The sequence below is a fragment of the Oryctolagus cuniculus genome, chromosome 18, assembly GCF_964237555.1.
Source record: "Oryctolagus cuniculus chromosome 18, mOryCun1.1, whole genome shotgun sequence".
NCBI lineage: Eukaryota > Metazoa > Chordata > Mammalia > Lagomorpha > Leporidae > Oryctolagus > Oryctolagus cuniculus.
This window is the reverse complement of record NC_091449.1, coordinates 31,385,526-31,404,075: the sequence shown is the minus strand read 5'-3', so window position 1 is coordinate 31,404,075 and position 18,550 is coordinate 31,385,526. Positions and strand designations below refer to the sequence as shown.

General features: G+C 39.5%; 1 protein-coding gene across 23 annotated transcripts in view; it reads right to left on the bottom strand.

Annotated features, from left to right (window-relative positions):
• Nucleotides 1-18,550, bottom strand: part of PHKB (phosphorylase kinase regulatory subunit beta) — a 226,177-nt gene that overhangs the window by 39,700 nt on the left and 167,927 nt on the right. For all 23 annotated transcript variants that reach the window (XM_070061799.1, XM_070061798.1, XM_008248369.4 and 20 more), the window contains 6 exon segments: nt 11,969-12,052; nt 11,447-11,551; nt 9,671-9,753; nt 9,376-9,466; nt 444-505; nt 192-354 (listed from right to left, as the gene is read on the bottom strand). In XM_070061799.1, the coding sequence (XP_069917900.1) occupies nt 192-354; nt 444-505; nt 9,376-9,466; nt 9,671-9,753; nt 11,447-11,551; nt 11,969-12,052 (588 nt within the window).

The window sequence follows — 18,550 nt, the reverse complement described above, 5'->3', positions numbered from 1 at the left end:
TCTTTAAGATACTCATGCTAATGTCAGACTAACAGAAGCACCTCTCATCACTGGCCTAAGGGTAAACTGAGTGTCCATCTCCAAATCAACTACTGCCTTCTCCGAGAGGACAGAATAACACATGGCCTGACCCTGGGAGATCCTGCCCTGTCAAGTTCAGTTAGAGCCGCAGGGGACTACATTTTCCTCACGTTCAGTTTCTGAAGAATTTCGTGGGTTGGTTTGTTTCTCCACTCAGTGACGGAGACCTCCGGCTGCTGTTCCAGTTCAGGCGCATTGGAGGTGCTGCTTTGTCGTTTGACTTTCGAATGTTTGGGAGGTTCTAGCTCCTCAAAACTCTTAAATTCTGGAAGTCTGAAAATGAAAAGAAAATGTTTCAGATTTCCCATTTTTCTAATATAATTGCAAGTAATGAAATAACTATATAACCCAAAGGGACTTACTCCTCTGTGTCACTGATCCGTAAGAAGTCAAGTTGTTCCACTACAGCTCCAGATATTAGTGTCTGAGGAGAAAACATTTGAAACTCTTAAATTCAGCAGGCCATATTCTTATGGCCTGTGAACACATTTTTCTGCAGGGAGGTAATACTTTACAAAAAGAAGTTTACTTTAAAATATGTAATTCCTTAAATCAGCATTCTAAAATCTGACAGGTTGCCACATACAACACCGTCCACAATACAACATATCCGTCAAGTTACAGATTTATGAATCACAATATATAGGAAAATCAACATGAGATAAACTTTTTGTTCTTAGCCATTTATATTTAAGTGGGAACAAAAAAATTTCAGTACCTATTAAAATGTTAGAAAATATAATTTTGCTGGCCGGTACCATGGCTCACTAGGCTAATCCTCTGCCTGCGGTGCCAGCACACCGGGTTCTAGTCCCAGTCAGGGTGCTGGATTCTGTCCCGCTTGCTCTTCTTCCAGTCTAGCTCTCTGCTGTGGCCCAGGAAGGCAGTGGAGGATGGCCCAAGTGCTTGGGCCCTGTACCCACATGGGAGACCAGGAGGAAGCTCCTGGCTCCTGGCTTCAGATTGGCGCAGTGCACCAGCCGTAGCGGCCATTTAAGGGGTGAACCAATGGAAGGAAGACCTTTCTCTCTGTCTCTCTTTCTCACTAACTGTGCCTGTCAAAAAAAAAAAAAAAATATATATATATATATATAAAATTTTGCAGACCAGTGTAGTGACATACTGGGTAATGCCACTTGCCTGTGATCTTGGCATCCCAAGATGCCAGTTTGTGTCCATCCAGCTCCCTGCTAATGCGCCTGGGAAAGAAGCAGAACATGGCCCAAGTATTAGGGCCCCTCCTACCCACAAGAAAGACCCAGATAAAGCTCCTGGCTCTAGGTTTTAACTTGGCTCAGCACTGGCTGTTATGTAGAAAGGAGATCTCTCTCTCTGTAATGCTTTCAAAATAAACAAGTAAATCTTAAAAAAAAAAAAAAAAGAAAGAAAAAAATTTGAAACTAAAGAAAATGAAGTACTAAAATTGTTTTGGGAAAAGACCATGTAAATTGTACTTTGGATTCTGTTGCTGCAGTGTATTTCTTTCTTTCTTTTTTTTTTTTTTTAAAAGATTTATTTATTTAGTTACAAAGATAGAGAAGAAGAAGAAGAGAGAGAAAGAATGAAAGAGAGAGGTCTTCCCAAGTGTCTGCTAATGACAATAGATAGAATTAAAAAAGAGAGAACTATCCAACATGGGAAGCAGGCCACACAGCAGACTCAAGAATGACAAACTCCCTAAACAGCACTCTGGTCTTAGGATCAGCCCTTAAGGCATTCGGATCTGGCTAAAAAGCCCATGAAAGCATTTTAGGTATGCAAAGCCAAGACACTGTGGCAAAAAATGAACTACATGAAAGATCTCTGTGAGTGAGATCTCAGTGGAAAGAACGGGCCATCAAAGAAGGAGATACCTTTCTCTGAAGGGAAGAGAGAACTTCCACTTTACTTATGGTCCTGTCTAAATGTCACAGTTGGTGGACTCAAAAGGCTTCCTTAGCCTTGACAGCTCATGATAAGAGTCTCAGGTGATCACTGATGTCATAAATAAGAGTGTCAATTGTTAAATCAACAACAGGAATCACTGTGCAGTTGCTCCCTATACATTGGACCTCTGTTCTTAATGAGTTGTACTACGAGAATTAACGGTAAAACTTGTCTTCAAACAGTACTTTATCTGTGTTGTTGCAAACTGTTAAAATTCTTCCTTAGTAGAGAGTTGGTCTTCTGCATATAAAGTTAATTAAAAATGAATCTTAATGAAGAGTAGGAGGTGGGATTAGAGTTGGGGTGGGAGGGCGGGTATGGGGGGAAGAACCACTATATTCCTAAAGCTGTACTTATAAAACTTATATTTATTAAATAAAAGCTTTCAAAAACAGAGAGAGAGACAGACAGACAGAGAGACAGAGAGAGAGAGAGGTCTTCCATCTGCTGGCTCACTCCCCAACTGGCCTCAACAGTCGGAGCTGTGCCAATCTGAAGCCAGGAGTCAGGAACTTCTGCCAGGTCTCCCACTTGGGAGCAGGGGCCCAAGTACTTAGGCCATCTTCTACTGCTTTCCCAGGCCATAGGAGAGAGCTAGATCAGAAGTGGAGCAGCGGAGACTCAAACTGGCGCCCATATGGGATGCTGACACTACAGAAGGCAGCTTTACCCACTATGCCACAGTGCTGGCCCCTGCAGTATATTTCAGGACCATATAATGATGGGCTACTTCCAGGTCTCCATTTTTCAAGACCATGAAGGTATTTATTGCCCAGGCAAGTCCTCCTTTGCATTTTGGCATATGGCAACTCTTATCTAATCATTTAATTTCCTATTAGTTCCCAATTATAGGTTGAACAAATGAATGAGTACCAACTCAAGCACAGTTTTTGCTTACCAGTGATTCCTGGTGAACAGTACAAATGAATAATCTACAATAATTTTTAGCATTATGTGTCATTTCTAATTATCTTAAAATTATCATAAAATTGAAAAAATTACATAAAAAGTCATTTGTTACTTAAAAATTAAGGAAATTCTTTTTTTTTTTTTTTTTTTTTTAATTTTTGACAGGCAGAGTGGACAGTGAGAGAGAGAGAGAGAGAAAGGTCTTCCTTTGCCGTTGGTTCACCCTCCAATGGCCGCCGCTGCAGCCGGCGCACCGCGCTGATCCGATGGCAGGAGCCAGGATCCAGGTGCTTTTTCCTGGTCTCCCATGGGGTGCAGGGCCCAAGCACCTGGGCCATCCTCCACTGCACTCCCTGGCCATAGCAGAGAGCTGGCCTGGAAGAGGGGCAACCGGGACAGAATCCGGCTCCCCAACCGGGACTAGAACCCGGTGTGCCGGCGCCGCAAGGTGGAGGATTAGCCTATTGAGCCACGGCGCCGGCAAGGAAATTCTTCAATTAAGACTTTCTTGCATATATTATTCTATTTTGTCACTGTTCATTTCAGAGGCAAAGACATAGGACATAGGGAATGGTGGTCCTGTGGGCTAACCATCCAAAGTGTACAGCATTCTCCTTTAGTGAAAACTCATCAACAAAGCAGAACATCAACCAAAACAGGCTTATAGATGTCAGGATGGACACATTACTAGCAATGACACAAAAACCTCCATACAGAGCCTGAGCAAGTAAGACCAAACATCTACCTGATCTACACAATTCTAAGTGGCACAGCTACAGCCAAGTTAATCTTTGATTATAAACAACCTAAGAGCAGAGCCTATGTCTGGACATAGAACTGAATACAACCACGATTTGCTGAATGGTATTTTGTAACATATAGGCTCACATCTGTATGTCCTGCACTTCAGTTAACTAATTGTTAGACTAATATTTTTTGAATATCTACCCTATTCCAGTATAGTTGGGGAGTGGACAGCACAGTTGTGAATAAACTGCATGGAGTGATGCCTTGGAAAATGAAGCTGAGAAGGGAGACTGAAGGCCAAGGAAAGAGCAAAGTTGTACACCATGGGCTAAGGAAATTTGAAAGGGCTTGGAATAACATCCTAGAAAAGCACACAGTTGTCATTTTCATCAGCAATATTATGATGAAGACTGGAGGGTGGGGGAAATGGTGAGTTGTTTAATGAGTTGAGTTTCAGTTTTCCAAGATAAAAAAAGTTTCAGAGATTGGTTGCACAACAACACAAATGTACTTAACAATACAGAACTATATACTTAAATATGGTTAAGATAATATATCTAATGGTATGCATGTTGTACCATAATTTTAAAAAGGTGGCAGGGGCTGGTGCTGGGGGACAGCGGTTAACCAACAGCCTACAAAGCCAGCATCCTATGTGAGTACTGGCTTGAGTCCCAGCTGCTCCACTTCCAATCCAGATCTCTGATAATGTGCTGGGAAAGCAGCGGAAGATGGCCCAAGTGCTTGGACCACTGCATCCACGTGGCGACCCAAATGAAGCTCCTGGCTCTTGGTTTCAGCCTGGCCCAGCCTGGGCCATGTGGCCATCTGGGGAGTGAGCCAATGGATGGAAGAGCTTTCTCTGTATCTCTCCCCATCTCTGTAACTCTGCCTTTCAAATAAATAATACAAATTAAAAAAAAAGATGGCAAAGTATATACTTAAATTCACAAGATCTTCCAAAATATTGTTAACATTTTGCATGATTGATGGTTGCAAGTCTGAAAGAAAACAGGCTTTGTTTCTGAGAGGAGACAGATCATAGAATAGTGAACCTCCACTTATATTTTTTAAAAATACAAAATTCTTTTTTTTTAAGATTTATTTATTTATTTGAGAGGCAGAGTTAAAGACAGAGAGCAGGAAACACACACACACAGAGAGAGAGGGAGAGACAGAGAGAAAGGTCTTCCATCTGCTGGTTCACTCTCCAAACGGCTGCAAATGGCCAGAACTGGGCTGATTGGAAGCAGGAGCCAGGAGCTTCTTGCAGGTCTCCCTCAAATATGCAGAGGCCCAAGGCCACTTTCTGCTGCTTTCCCAGGCCATTAGCAGAGAGTTGGATTAGAAGAGGACCAGCCAGGATATGAACCGGTGCTCGTATGGGACGCTGGCAATGCAATGCAGATGCCTAACCTAATATGCCACAGCAGCAGCTCCCCAAAATACAAAACTCTTTGACTCATGAAAAGTCAAACTATTGACCCCTCTCTCCTTGAACTTCTGAAAGACAACTAAAATGGAAAGAGAGCAAGTGAGAGAGAAAGAGAGGGGGGGAAAGAAAGAAACAGGTAGTGAAATAGACATTAAACTCTACAAAAAGGACAATGAGGAAAGACCAGAAGCTAGAGTACAAAGAGCACCACATAGGAATGTGAAGCTGTGAGTTCTGTCTCTGCAATAGCTTGACTTTGGATTGCGATTGTCACCTTCTCACAAAGGGCTGCAGGTCCCTATATGTGAAATGAGAGGATTAGATGAATTATCTCAAGATTTTAATCAATTTGAGCTTGTGTGTAACAATACATAAATGAATAATTTCATGATTTAAGATGGTGAAAAAAAAAAGGATCTTTCCAAGCTTTTATAACTATGCTGTGATTGATTTAAAAAAGCAAAAGAAAATGAGAAATCTTTAATTTATTTCCTCGAGAGAAAATGTCACCACCTTTTATATTGTCTCTATAATTTGTCTATGACTTTTCGAAGGAAATGGAAACTCTTCCAAAATAGGGCAGAATAGTAAACCTGAAAACAAAGTACAATTACTTAAAACTCAAATTTAACATTAAAATTAGAATTTGTCAATCTCAAATGCTGAAACTAACTACTAATCATGTTAAAAATGACATTTTGATATCTTTTTAAAGTTAAGGTAGAAATTTTTATGGCATTTTTATATTAAATTATCTAATCCATCTAAAATGTATTTTGATATATAATATAAGGTGGCAATCTTTTCTCCCAAGGTATTTTTTAAATAATCTATAAATCACCATCAATCCATGAGGTTCTCTTCATCATATATTGCCTTAATTTCTTGTGGGCATGGTGGGTTTTTTTCTGAGTTACCTGTATCTTGCCACCAATTACAGTAAGTGCCTTGCTGACTGAATTTTCAATTTCATATGATAGGGATGGGCATTTGGTCCCCACTGTAGGCTATTGGCCATCTGTAAAAAACTAATCTTTGGTGTCCTGTCCCTTCAGAGAATAAAACTGATTTGAAGAAAAAAAAAAAAGAATTTTCAATTTCAGTGATGGAATTTTTCCTTTCTACTTGATTCTTTTTTATAGTTTCAAAGTCTAATACAATTATCTAATACGATATCTTAGAGACACTGAGCATAATTATTTTAAAGTTCATGTCTGATAACTCTAATATCTAGACCAAAATAAGGTTTATTTCTATTATCTATACCTCCTCCTGGTTTTCTGTTGTTTGAATTCTCCTAGCATGCCTCCTAATTTTTAAATAGAAGACAGATTTACACTGTAAACAAACCACAGTAGAAATAGTCCAAAGCTCTGAATAATGCTGCTTTCTCTTCTTTGTGAGCACTGAACTGCTTCTGATTCCCTTGTAGGCTTCAGGGATAGCTTTTCAGGAAGGTCACCTGAATGGGAAGTGTATCCACACCCCTCTTCCTTGGTTACCACTGAAGTCTAATTTTTGTCCCTTGGCCTTATGAGACTGTCAAAAACTCTTCTTGATTCCCACTGAAATTAAGACTATGATTAGAATAAACCAATGTTAATTTAGGAGGAAATAACATATTTATAATAGCCTCTTCATCTAGGAATATGGGATAGCCTATCACTTATTGAAACCTTATCTTAACATTTCTTACACTTTTAGTAATCCAGTTTTTTTTTTCCCACATAGGTCCACATATTTGTTGTAAGTAAGTATTGGGAAGATATCAGGGCCAACACTGTGACATATTGGATAAAGCCTCTTCCTGCGACGCCAGCATCCCATATGGGTACTGGTTCATGTCCCACTTCTGATTCAGCTCCCTGCTAATGGACTGGGAAAAGCAGTGGAAGATGACCCAAGAGTTTGGGCCCCTGCCACCCACGTGGGTGACCCAGATGAAGCTCCTGGCTCCTGTCTTTGACCTGGCCCAGTGCTATCTGTTGTGGTCATCTGGGGAGTAAACCAGTAGATGGAAGATCTCTCTCTCTCCCTTTTTATAATGATTCTTTTTAAAGAGATATATAGGTAGACCCTGGAATGGGAAGGATATTTAAATATAAAACCAAGAGTAGATTTCTGGTTAATATGATCAACATATATCTTCAACTCTTTACTTCCATGAAATCTCAAGAAAATGTAAGTCAAATGTTTCAGGCATAAATCAATTAACATATAAATCCATTAGGACAAAGAAAACAGGAAAAGAGCCTCAAAACCTTGAGGCCCATAAGATGCTGGGAGCAAGGGAGAAGGAACTAAAAGCTAACTCTTGGGGCCAGTGTTGTGGCATAGCGGATAAAGCCAATGCCTTCAGTGCTGGCATCCCATATGGGTGCTGGTTTGAGTCCTGGCTGCTCCATTTCCAATCCACCAAGTACTTGGGCCTCTGCCCCCGTGTGGGAGACCTGGAAGAAGCTCCTGGCTCCTGCCTTCGGATTGGCACAGCTCCAGCCATTGTGCACAATTGGGGAGTGAACTAGTGTTTGGAAGACCTCTCTCTCTCTCTGCCTTTCCTTCTCTCTCTGTGTAACTCTTTCAAGTAAATAAATAAATCTTAAAAGCTAGCTCTCTTTATATGAAGGAATTGGATATAGCAGCTCTTTCAGTTCCCTTAATAACTGTTTCCATCTCCCTAATTTTTAGGTGAGAAGCTTCTTCTCTGGGTAAAGAAGCTGTACTCAAATATATGAAACACAGCACAGAACAGAAGATAGGAGGATTAAACAATGGCAAGTGAAAAAATGTATACCTTACAGGGACTTCCTTTTCCCACTCTGCTCTAACAATATGGAAGCCAAGTGTATGCCCTTTAAACATGAGGTTTGATGTTTATTTTCTGATTTTCTGGGGAAACTGAAGAGCACTAGGGGAAAAAAACAAAAAACAAACAAAAAACCCTCCAGACAGCTGAAGGCACCTGGGGCTTCCTTCATCAAATAGGGTCTTTGCCACCAGATCACCTTATTAATGTGAATTCATCAATACAAGAATCTTTGTCCAAAGACATCCAACTTCCTGTAGACCTTTCACTCTTTCCATTCTTAAAAGTGAATAGAAAGTTGAAGATCCACAGACATCTGACAAATGCCTCCAACCTAAAAGACTGAAAAGAAAACTTGAGATAAAGCAGAAGAGAGGAAAAGTTGAAAAACCATTCAGTTAATATCCTCAGAAAAATAAAACCAAATATAACATTCACAAAACAAGAACAGGATACTGTAAAAAAGAAAAATTGAAAACATGAAAGCAAAAACACAAAACTCAACAGGAGAGCTGCAAGACAAAAGTCCAAGAAATTGAACTGGAAGCATAACAAAAATACAGTACAATGGAAAAAAGGATTAAAAACACAGGTAAGATCAACTACATTTGCAAAACACAGTCACCAGTGAAAAGTATGCAGACATGCCATTTATAATGCTACCTAAATAGTTCCCTCTTTACAAAGTTTCCTCCTTCCACTCAGTAATGAGTACCTTCAATGTGAAAGACTGGAGTGATCCATTATTTCATAGAAAACAAGACATATAAATCCATGATAGACTACAATCTCAGGAGTTTAAAGGTAATAAAAGTGTAGTCAAGATGAGAAATGCCATTTCTGATCTGCGTCCTTTTGTAAAGCTGGCCTTTCAAGTTTGCTAGGAATTCAAAGCCTGGAAACTTTGAAAGAAGGAAGACTATTCCAGGCAGAGGAAATTGTATGAGCAGAGGGACAAAATCTCACGGAGTTCCTGACACAGTAATTAATTCAGATTGATTGAAGATAACTGTGCACAGAGAGGCTGACAGAACTAACAGGGAACCAAAGAAGATTTCTCTTTAAGTTAAGAGCTGTGAAGTCCAAATGGAACCAGTATCATTTCCAGGCTAGATGTTACCATACAGTAAGGACAAGAGTACTGGCCAAGAACATATAATTTGTTCCTAAAAGCTCAAGATTATACACAGGTCACTTTATCACTATGGACCCCAGCTTTTTCATATGCAAAAATGAGGTTAGATATGAGCTACTAAAAGGAAAGATTCTGCTTAGGAAACCACTGCTGTGGCTCGAGTATCTGATTGGTGTGTCAGAGAAACTGACATGGTGACAAGAGGACTAGGAAGATGGGTATAGTTAAGAAAAAAACCTTATATAGAACATGCACAATTATTATTGCATTATTATTGCATTGAATTATTAATTAATTGACCTAAAAGCAGAAGCACACTGAAATTCAGAAGACTACCTGTAGGCGATCAACATGAACTTTGACTCCCCCAATCATTCCATTTTTTAAGGCTGCCAGCATATCCAACATGGGGTTGAACCGGCTACCTCTGTGAAACATAAACAAATAAACAAAATGTGCATATTATCAAAGAATCAGAAATTAATAATTGAATACTAAGTATTCTTTATATATTCAAAACATCCTACCACATGCTCAACGTGATAAAAAATACAAGGAAGATCTACTTTCACAGGTTTTAAAGTGTTTATGGCAATGAGATGCAAGACTCTTACTTCTTTCATCAGCCTACCTTATATTGTCTTCCCGAATGAGAACAAGGAAAAGTGGACGTCCATGCATTTTCCAATACTGCTTAATGAACTGTAGTGCATTCTATCAAAACATGAGTTATGTAGGATGTAAAGGCATTGTATTTTAAGCAAAGAGCCAACAAATACATCAAAACAGTCCACAATCAAGCCCAGGCTGATTTAAGATACTTAGGATTTGAAATATTCTAATAGGGTACATAGAAGTTAAGCCAGAAACAATTTTGATTTCAAACTTCGTTCTCAAAAGTAATCACATCACACATGCTTAAAGCTTTTTTGTTTGTTGTTCTTCTCTATCCTTCTTCTTCTTCTTTTTTTTTTTTTTTTTTTTTACTACAGTTCAAGAATAGTCTGGGGCAGGGGCATTGTTGTTATCATCCAGAAGATTCTTAGGCTACATTATAGTGGGTTTGTGTTATAGCAGTAGAAAACATGGGGTAAACTTGTACAGACCATCAGGAAGGTGGCAGGAGCTCTTTATTTAACTGAATACCTATCTATTTATCTATCTATCTAATCATCTTTATGTCAAAGACTTACAAAACTCTGCACCATGTGCCAGGTACAATGCCAGACACATTAACTAATTTAATTCTCAGAACAGCCCTATTATTATTCTGTTTTACAGATGAGAAAATAGAGGCACAGAGGACATAAGTAACTTGCTCCAGAAACAAGCTGGTAAATGGTGGAGCCATGATTTTACCAAATGTGGTTGGACTATAGATTTCATGCTTTGGACCATAATTATAAGCTTCTCTACTCTACAAGTGGAAAACGGAGTGGGGGATATTTTAACTCATGAAGTTATGATTTCAGTTAAGGTTTTACTAGATATTCTTCAGAAATAAAATTATTTTGCTGACCCAGCTTTTACTCAAAAAGAGATTATTATAGCCATATGAATACAGTTTTCTTTTTTCTTTTTTTTTTTTTTTTTTTGGTAGGCAGAGTGGACAGTGAGAGAGAGAGAGACAGAGAGAAAGGTCTTCCTTTGCCGTTGGTTCACCCTCCAATGGCCACCGCAGCTGGCGCGCTGCGGCCGGCGCGCTGCGGCCGGGCACCGCGCTGATCCGATGGCAGGAGCCAGGTACTTCTCCTGGTCTCCCATGGGGTGCAGGGCCCAAGGACTTGGGCCATCCTCCACTGCACTCCCTGGCCACAGCAGAGAGCTGGCCTGGAAGAGGGGCAACGGGGACAGAATCCGGCGCCCCGACCGGGACTAGAACCTGGTGTGCCAGCGCCGCAAGGCGGAGGATTAGCCTAGTGAGCCGTGGCGCCGGCCATGAATACAGTTTTCAAAATATCCAATCTCTTCTACCTACTGTTAATACAAATCCACAGTAATTCGAAAGGAGAATTAATCTTCTGGATAATACACTGGAATGATTTTCTCCCACTCCATGACAATTTTTGAACCCTCTTTTTTAGTCCCAAAAAAAAAAAAAAAAAAGAGAGAGAGAGAGAGAGAGAGAAAGCTCTTCCCTCTGCTCCTTTCCTATATGATTCCACTTGTAGAAAGGCATAACAAGTAATGTCATACAACCTTATATAAGACAGACTCCATCTATTATTCTAATGCTGCAAATGATTTAAATCTTTTCTCTAAAACTATGTAGATGTTATTTTACTTTCAAACTTTACACACTGTTAACCTAGTGACAGAGATACCCTAAAGCACTGAATTTGATAACGTATTAAAATTAGTGGAACAAAAATCATCCCACTTCAATAAAGAGGTTTTCTAAAGTTACCTTTATGTCATCTATCAGCAGTAAAACATCCTGAGACATGTAGAAATCACTTAAGTCGAAAATAATAGGGTAACAAACGACAGTCTTTCCCAGAATGCGGTAAATCTGTAAGGGAAAATTAAAAAAAATACAAAACAAACCAAAGGCAAAGGTGCCTTATTGTAAATCCCAATAAAAATTAAAACATATCTAATTATGGATAAGCAAATAATACAATTTCACATACGAAATCTATATATTATTAAGAAAATTCAAAGTTCATTAATCCAGGACTTAAAAGTAGACATATATGAGTAAATATTGTAATAGTCAGGTATTTTACAAGGTTTATAAATTATTTTAAAGTAAGATGCTCATTCATTCTTACAAAATTCCTGTGATATGATTAAAAGTAAATGACTGATTTGCAGAAAATAATATTTCAGATAATTAGCCCCAGTGCATAATGACATGACAACAGATACATTTCAGCATGTGGTATTGTAGTCTGATCCCCTCTGTGGGGTCATTTCATGAGCACACCTTTGAGGTACCGAGGCAGCCAATGGGCCTGTCTGGCCTTCCGGAGAGTCCTAGCTTCTCATTGATACCCAGGTGGAAATAAGCCTGTGGGACAAAAGGTACAGATTAAAGTCAGGCAAGAAGCCACATTTTTCTTCTTCTTCTTTTTTTTCTGCTTTCTTCTCCCAGAAGAAATCTTTCTGGAGAAAAAGAGGCCAGAGAAACCTTATCCAAGGACTTGTAGGAAAACAAGCCAGACAAAGATGTCTACTTGGGTTTTGGGTCACTGAGAGATCTGAAACTGAAACTTGTAGATCCACTTAGCACCAATCTAAAATTCAACATTGTTCTTATGTTATCATAAATGTACAATTTTGTGGCTCTCATTCATGAAAGAACACAAAGAGACAAATGCTTCCTGTCTCATCAAAATATCTGGCCATATGTCACCTACTAAATTTTTACCTTCAGGTATTTCCTATCAAAATGGAAACATCTTTATTGATTTTTTAATATTATATGAATTTTACAAAAAATTCAAACCATATGCTAAAAGTGAGTAATACTGTTTACCCTTAGAATCCCTTACAGAACAACCATTTTACTTTGGTGCATGTTGCATGATCTCTAAGAATTACCAAAAGTATACATGGTATTACAGACTGTTTAAAGTACACAGATACACAAATAGCCATCTAATACTTATATGTCAGTATGTATGTATATTCACATAAATGGGCTGATGTATCATTTGTTTGCTGTCTCATTTTTTAAAATTAATATTGTTGTATTTCAGCTTCAAGATGCTAAAATGAGCCTATGCATTTTCTATTCATTTCAAATGTTGAAATGATAAAGGAAATACAAAAACTGGATAACAAAAGTCTGTAGCAGTATAGGAAACAGGGGAGGGTACCACAGTGAAAAAGAGATTAAAACTTCCAGAATTTCTATACGGTAAAGGCATTTTTTTTCTTGGAATGAATTAGGAGCTACTCAATTGCAAAGCTGAGGACTTAATCTAATTAAGCAGTCCCCTAGACTATTTGATAAATATCTCCTAATAAAGGTAGCTCCCAATTTTTAATTTTAAAATAGGCCACTGAACATCCTTGGCCAGTGTGCTGCAACAGCTGCAGGATAACTTCTTAGACTTTCTTCCGGGAGTATGTACACTTTCTTTGAAACATAATGCTTATTGGACATCCTCCAGAAATAGCATACAAATTTATATTGGCACAAATAGTGCATTTATGTCACCTTCTTGGGTGAAACTATTTTATTTTACTACTCTTAAACTACTACATTCAAATATTTTGTATTTGAGCATTCCTTGATATACAATTTTATTTATTTGAAATGCAGAGCAGGGGAGAGGAGGAAGGAAAAGGAAAATGAGTTGGCAGGGCAGGGAGAGAAGAGAAAGAGAAAGAAAGAGGAAGAGGAAGAGAGGAAGAGAGAGAGAGAGAGAGAGAGAGAGAGAGAGAGAGATTTTTCCATCCATTGTTTCATTCCCCATATGCTTGCAACAGCCAGGGCTGGGTCAGGCCAAAGCAAGGAGTCCAGAACTCAATCTAGGGTCCTCCTGCAATGGGCGGCAGGGACACAAGCATTTGAATCATTACCTGCTGCATCCAAATGGTGCATGTTAGCAGGAAGCTAGGATGGAAAGCAGCACCATGACTCAAGCCCAAGCATTCTGATATGGGATGCGGGTGTCCCAAGTGTTGGTTTAACTGATGTGCAAAACAGCTGTCCCAATTTTCGGACATAGCTAATAGCTATTTTTGAGTTGCATTTTTTTTTCATTTGTTTCTGCTGAGTATTTTTCATTCTTTTTTTTTTTAAAGTTTATGTATTCAAAAAGCAGAATGACATACAAACAACACAGATAGATCTTCCATCAGCTGGTTCACTCTTCAAGTATCTGTAACAGCCAGGGCTGCGCAGGCTGAGGCCAGGAGATAGGAACTCCATCCAGGTCTCCCAGAATCATGACAGAAACCTGAGTACTTGGGCCATTATCTGTTGCCTCCCACATGCATTAGCAGGAAGCTCCATCAGAAGTGGTGCCACAGGCGGGACTTAATCACAGGCTCTCAATTATGGAATGTGGTGGCTGAACCTGCTGAGGTACAATGTCTGGCCCTGTCATTCTTTTAGGTTTGTAAAAGATCTTATTATGGAGTCCCACTTTGTGGTGCAGTGGGTTAGGCTGCCACCTGGGATGCCAGAATTCCATACTGGTTACAGTTCTGGCTGCCCTGCTCCCAAGCCATCTACCTGCTAATGCACTTGGGAAGGCAGCAGAAGATAGCTCAAGTATTTGGACTTCTGCCATCCATCTGGAAGACCTGGATGGAGTTCTGGGCTACTGATTTCAGCTTGGTCCAACCCCAGCCACAGTAGCCATTTAGGGAGTGAACCAGTGGCTGGAATATCTCTCTCTCTAAATAGATGAATAAATAAACAAATAAATAGAGTAAATCTTCTTAAGAAATCAGTGTTGATATACAGATATATGCATAAATAATTTATTTATTTGAGAGGCAGAGCAACAGAAGGTGGGAGAGAGACACTGAGAGAGGGAGAGATCAATAGAAATTGATTTTTTTTAAAGATTTATTTATTTGAAAGGTGGAGTTACAGAGAGGAAGAGACAGAAGCAGAGAAAGTCTTCCATCTGCTGGTTCACTGACCAAATGGCCACAATGCCCAGGGCTAGGCTAGATCAATGCCAGGAGCTTCATCCAGCTCTCCCACGTGGGTGCAGGGTCCCAAGCATTTGGGCCATCTTCTGCTTTCCCAGGGGCATTAGCAGGGAGCTGGATGAGAAGTAGAGCACCTGGGACTTCAACCAGCACCCCTATAGGATGCCAGTGTTGCAGATAGTGGCTTAACCTGCTATGCCACATGGTGGCCCCTAAAAATCAATTTCCTATCCACTGGTTCATTACCCACAACAGCTGAGGTTGGCCCAGGTTGAAGCCATGAGCCAGGAACTCTATTCAAGTCTCTCACGTGGGTTACAGGGACCCAACTATTTGGGCCATCATCCACTACCTTCCCAAGTGCATCAGTAGGAAGCTGTATCAGAAGTGGAGGAGCCAGTACACAAAATGGCCCTATAATATGGAGTATGGGTGTCCTAAGTCATGGCCTAACCCACTGCACCAGAATGCCCACCCCTCAGATTGTGTTATATTAAGAATACTAGCCTTTGAATCAAGTATTTTACCCACTTTGCTTTCCCTATTATGAAATATGAGAATGACTACCTAGTAGGTCAGATATCATTACAGCAGGTGACATTTTAATATAAACAATTTTCTACTAGCAAATTTCACAAGCACCTTTGATGTGCCTAGTTGTTTATGCTATATTTGGTTTATCAATCATTTCCTGAATGACCTTTTGGAGCTGTAAATCTAAGAATGGACTTTTCCTTCCAACAGCTATAAAAAACATTCTTCTATTTTTTCTTCTAATGATTTTATATTTGAATCACTTAAAAATATTTAAATTTGTAATCTGTCTAGAGTTTATTTTTGCATTTGATGAGAGGTAGAAATCTAACGTAAATTTTTCTAAATGGAAAATCAAACCAACAGTCTCCATAATCTACTGATTGTGATTTGAACTGATTTCAAATAACAACTTCATCATCTACAAAATTAATGTTTTACCAGAGTTCTCCATGCATTCTATGACTGTACACTCATCTATGCCAGAGCTAGCTCTGGGTCTCCTTGCTCCTGAATTGCACATTTGTGGAGAACAGCATTCCCTGAGTTGACACTGTACCTGAAATATACCTGCTGCTCAGGAAATACTTGGTGGATGCATGAGTGAACAATTAAATGTCCTCTGGAGCCATGTGTGCTGTGAATATGGGCTCTGAAATAGAGCTGGTTTCAGACAAGGTCAAATGGCCTGAAAAGCGCACTCTGTAAGCATCGTGTTGCAGAGCATGGAGACCACAGCACATAACACTAGATGGAGCCCCCTTCCCCTCAAACATTCTAAGTTTTCAGAAATAACTCTATGTTTAGATTTCTTTTAGACAAGTGATGACATTAATTAACAAGGCACAAGTGAAAATGTCCTTAAGGCTTCCTTTAAATTGTATTCCTTATACAGTAAAAGGGTTCTCTTTATTTTTCTGAACCACCACAGTACAGCAGGTCTGTGACAGTTACTTAGACAGAGCTAGAGTGCTTCCTGCGTTCCAGGGTGCAGATATCAATGCTGCCCTCACATTCTACACATGCCCACTGTATAACGCAGTGAAATACACAGTAGTCAGCAAACCATTCAGAAGTACGGAAGTACTTCCTAGTACATCTGCACCATGGAGCAGAGAACCCTGGATACACACTCACATTCACATAAAGCAAATCACATCACAGTTACCCTGTCATGAACACTGAGCACAGACTGGCAAAGCACAGATCTCAGCTGCCTTACATCCCCGTCAGTGGACTGAAAGAAGAACAGAACTAGCTGCTGACTTAAGTAAATGTGCATCAGCTTGGATTTGAGAGAACATGTTTACTTTCACAAGGCAGACTTTTAAGGAGCAGAATGCTATCTTAGAGGATGAGTCCCAAAGCACAGCCACTTGGGAACAGACAACCGACCGACAAACTTTATCAAGGCACAGGCACAGGGAAGCTGGGTTCCTCAACACAAATCTTTTCTAGCCACACCACACACCCAAACTGTAAGTCATTTTTAATATCACCTGTAAAAGAAAAAACTATAAAATAAGTCAGAACCTGCTTTAAGTCTCCACTAACTCTGTAACAATGTTTCTGCCTGCCTCTGCGCTTCCCCTGCACTTTGCATAAACATCTGTTACAGCAGTTAGCAAAGTGGCCTGTAAGTAGCTATTTTTTTCTGTCACACCATACTGGACTCAGGGATCATCTGAGTGCCCCACACAGTGCTCTGCACAGAGCAGGTGTTTGCCGATGACTGAGGAGTGAATGAAATGCCACATTCAAATCATTTGTTAGCATGTTGATCCTTGAAATCTCAATGGCAAGGTGTCTGGTACAGTTTCACTTATCATTTAAAAGTGGTTAATTTTAATTAGACTTGAAAAAACAGATTTATGTTAATTTACTTTAAGGATACATTAATTAAAGAATAACCTTTATCATTCTCTAGAACTTTCAGCCAGAGGCTGCAAACGTAGCGCCTCAGTCCCTTCTCGGTCTCTTCTGGCTTCCTCCTCCAAAACAGCTCTCCATAATTTAAATCTCGATGAGATTTTAAAGTTGCACCTACTCTAGGGATCCTTGTATTTTTAGCTATCTCCCTCTCCTGGGCTGGGGGTGGTAGGTGGAAGAAGGCAGGGAGTCAAATTTGCTAAAGGAAGTTTAAGAACTCTTGTTGACCTGACATCTAGATTCCAGATTGTGCTGCCTATGGCAAGATCCAGTCTGATAACTGGCAACTGTGGTTTTACTAAGCAATATGCACCTCACTTCTTTAAACTTTTTTTCTTTTGTGGCATCGAGGTTTTGACCTCAACCATGTATAGCAACCTGACCAATTTAACCTTGATCACTTGAGAGACAGTTATAAATACTCTGCCAAATGCCAGGTAGCTTGTTTTTTGTATTGTTTTCAATAATTATTTTTAAAATGGTATTATGAATATCTAGTGGGAGCCAAGCATTTCCTGTCCCTGACAAGCAAGAATATTCAGAAACACAGGCACTTCTGGATCCATTTACAGAGCAGTGCAATGCATAAGCCCTCAAAAGTCACCTTTTGGGGCTGGCATTGGGGCACAGTGGGTGAAGCCACCACCTATGACACCAGCTTCCCATATGGATGCCAGTTTGTGTCCCGGCTGCTCCACTTATGGTCCAGCTCCCTGTTAATGGCCTGGGAAAAGCAGCAGAAGATAGTGTTTGGATTTTTGCCACCCATTTGGGAGACCCAGATGAAGCACCTGCTTTCTGGCTTCAGCCTGGCCCGGCACTAGCAGTTTTGGGCATCTGGGGAGTAAAATAGAGAATGGAAGATCTCTCTCTCTTTCAAAGTAAATAAATAAATCTCTTTTAAAAAAAAAATGTTGACTTTTAATCCTACTCCAAATCTACATACTACATCAAATATAAATTCATATTTTATATTATAATTTCCTTGAAATCCAGTTATGGGGAAGGGAGAGTTATTTCAAATTTCAATAGTAAGTCAAGAGAGAAAGGGAAGTAGTCATTGCCCAAAATTATTTAGACATGAGAAAGGTTTTAAAACAGTACATAAAGAGGAAAAATATCAAACCAAATACAAAGAATAATTTTATATGACTACTAAAATTAAGATACATATGTTATTTAAGTGCTCAGCCTAGGCTAATAATAGACTTTAGCAGGGAGTAGACGGCAATGAGACTTACCTATTTAATGTCCACATATACAAAATGAACTTGTTAGTGACAACATCCAATAATATAGGCTTCTCAACTTAATTATAAATTTGGGCATAAATGATCCTATCTCAGGATTGGATTTTAGTTTTGCAACTTGTCTATAAACTAAGTTAAACCACTATGCTCTACCACCACCACAAAAATAAAGAGGCAGA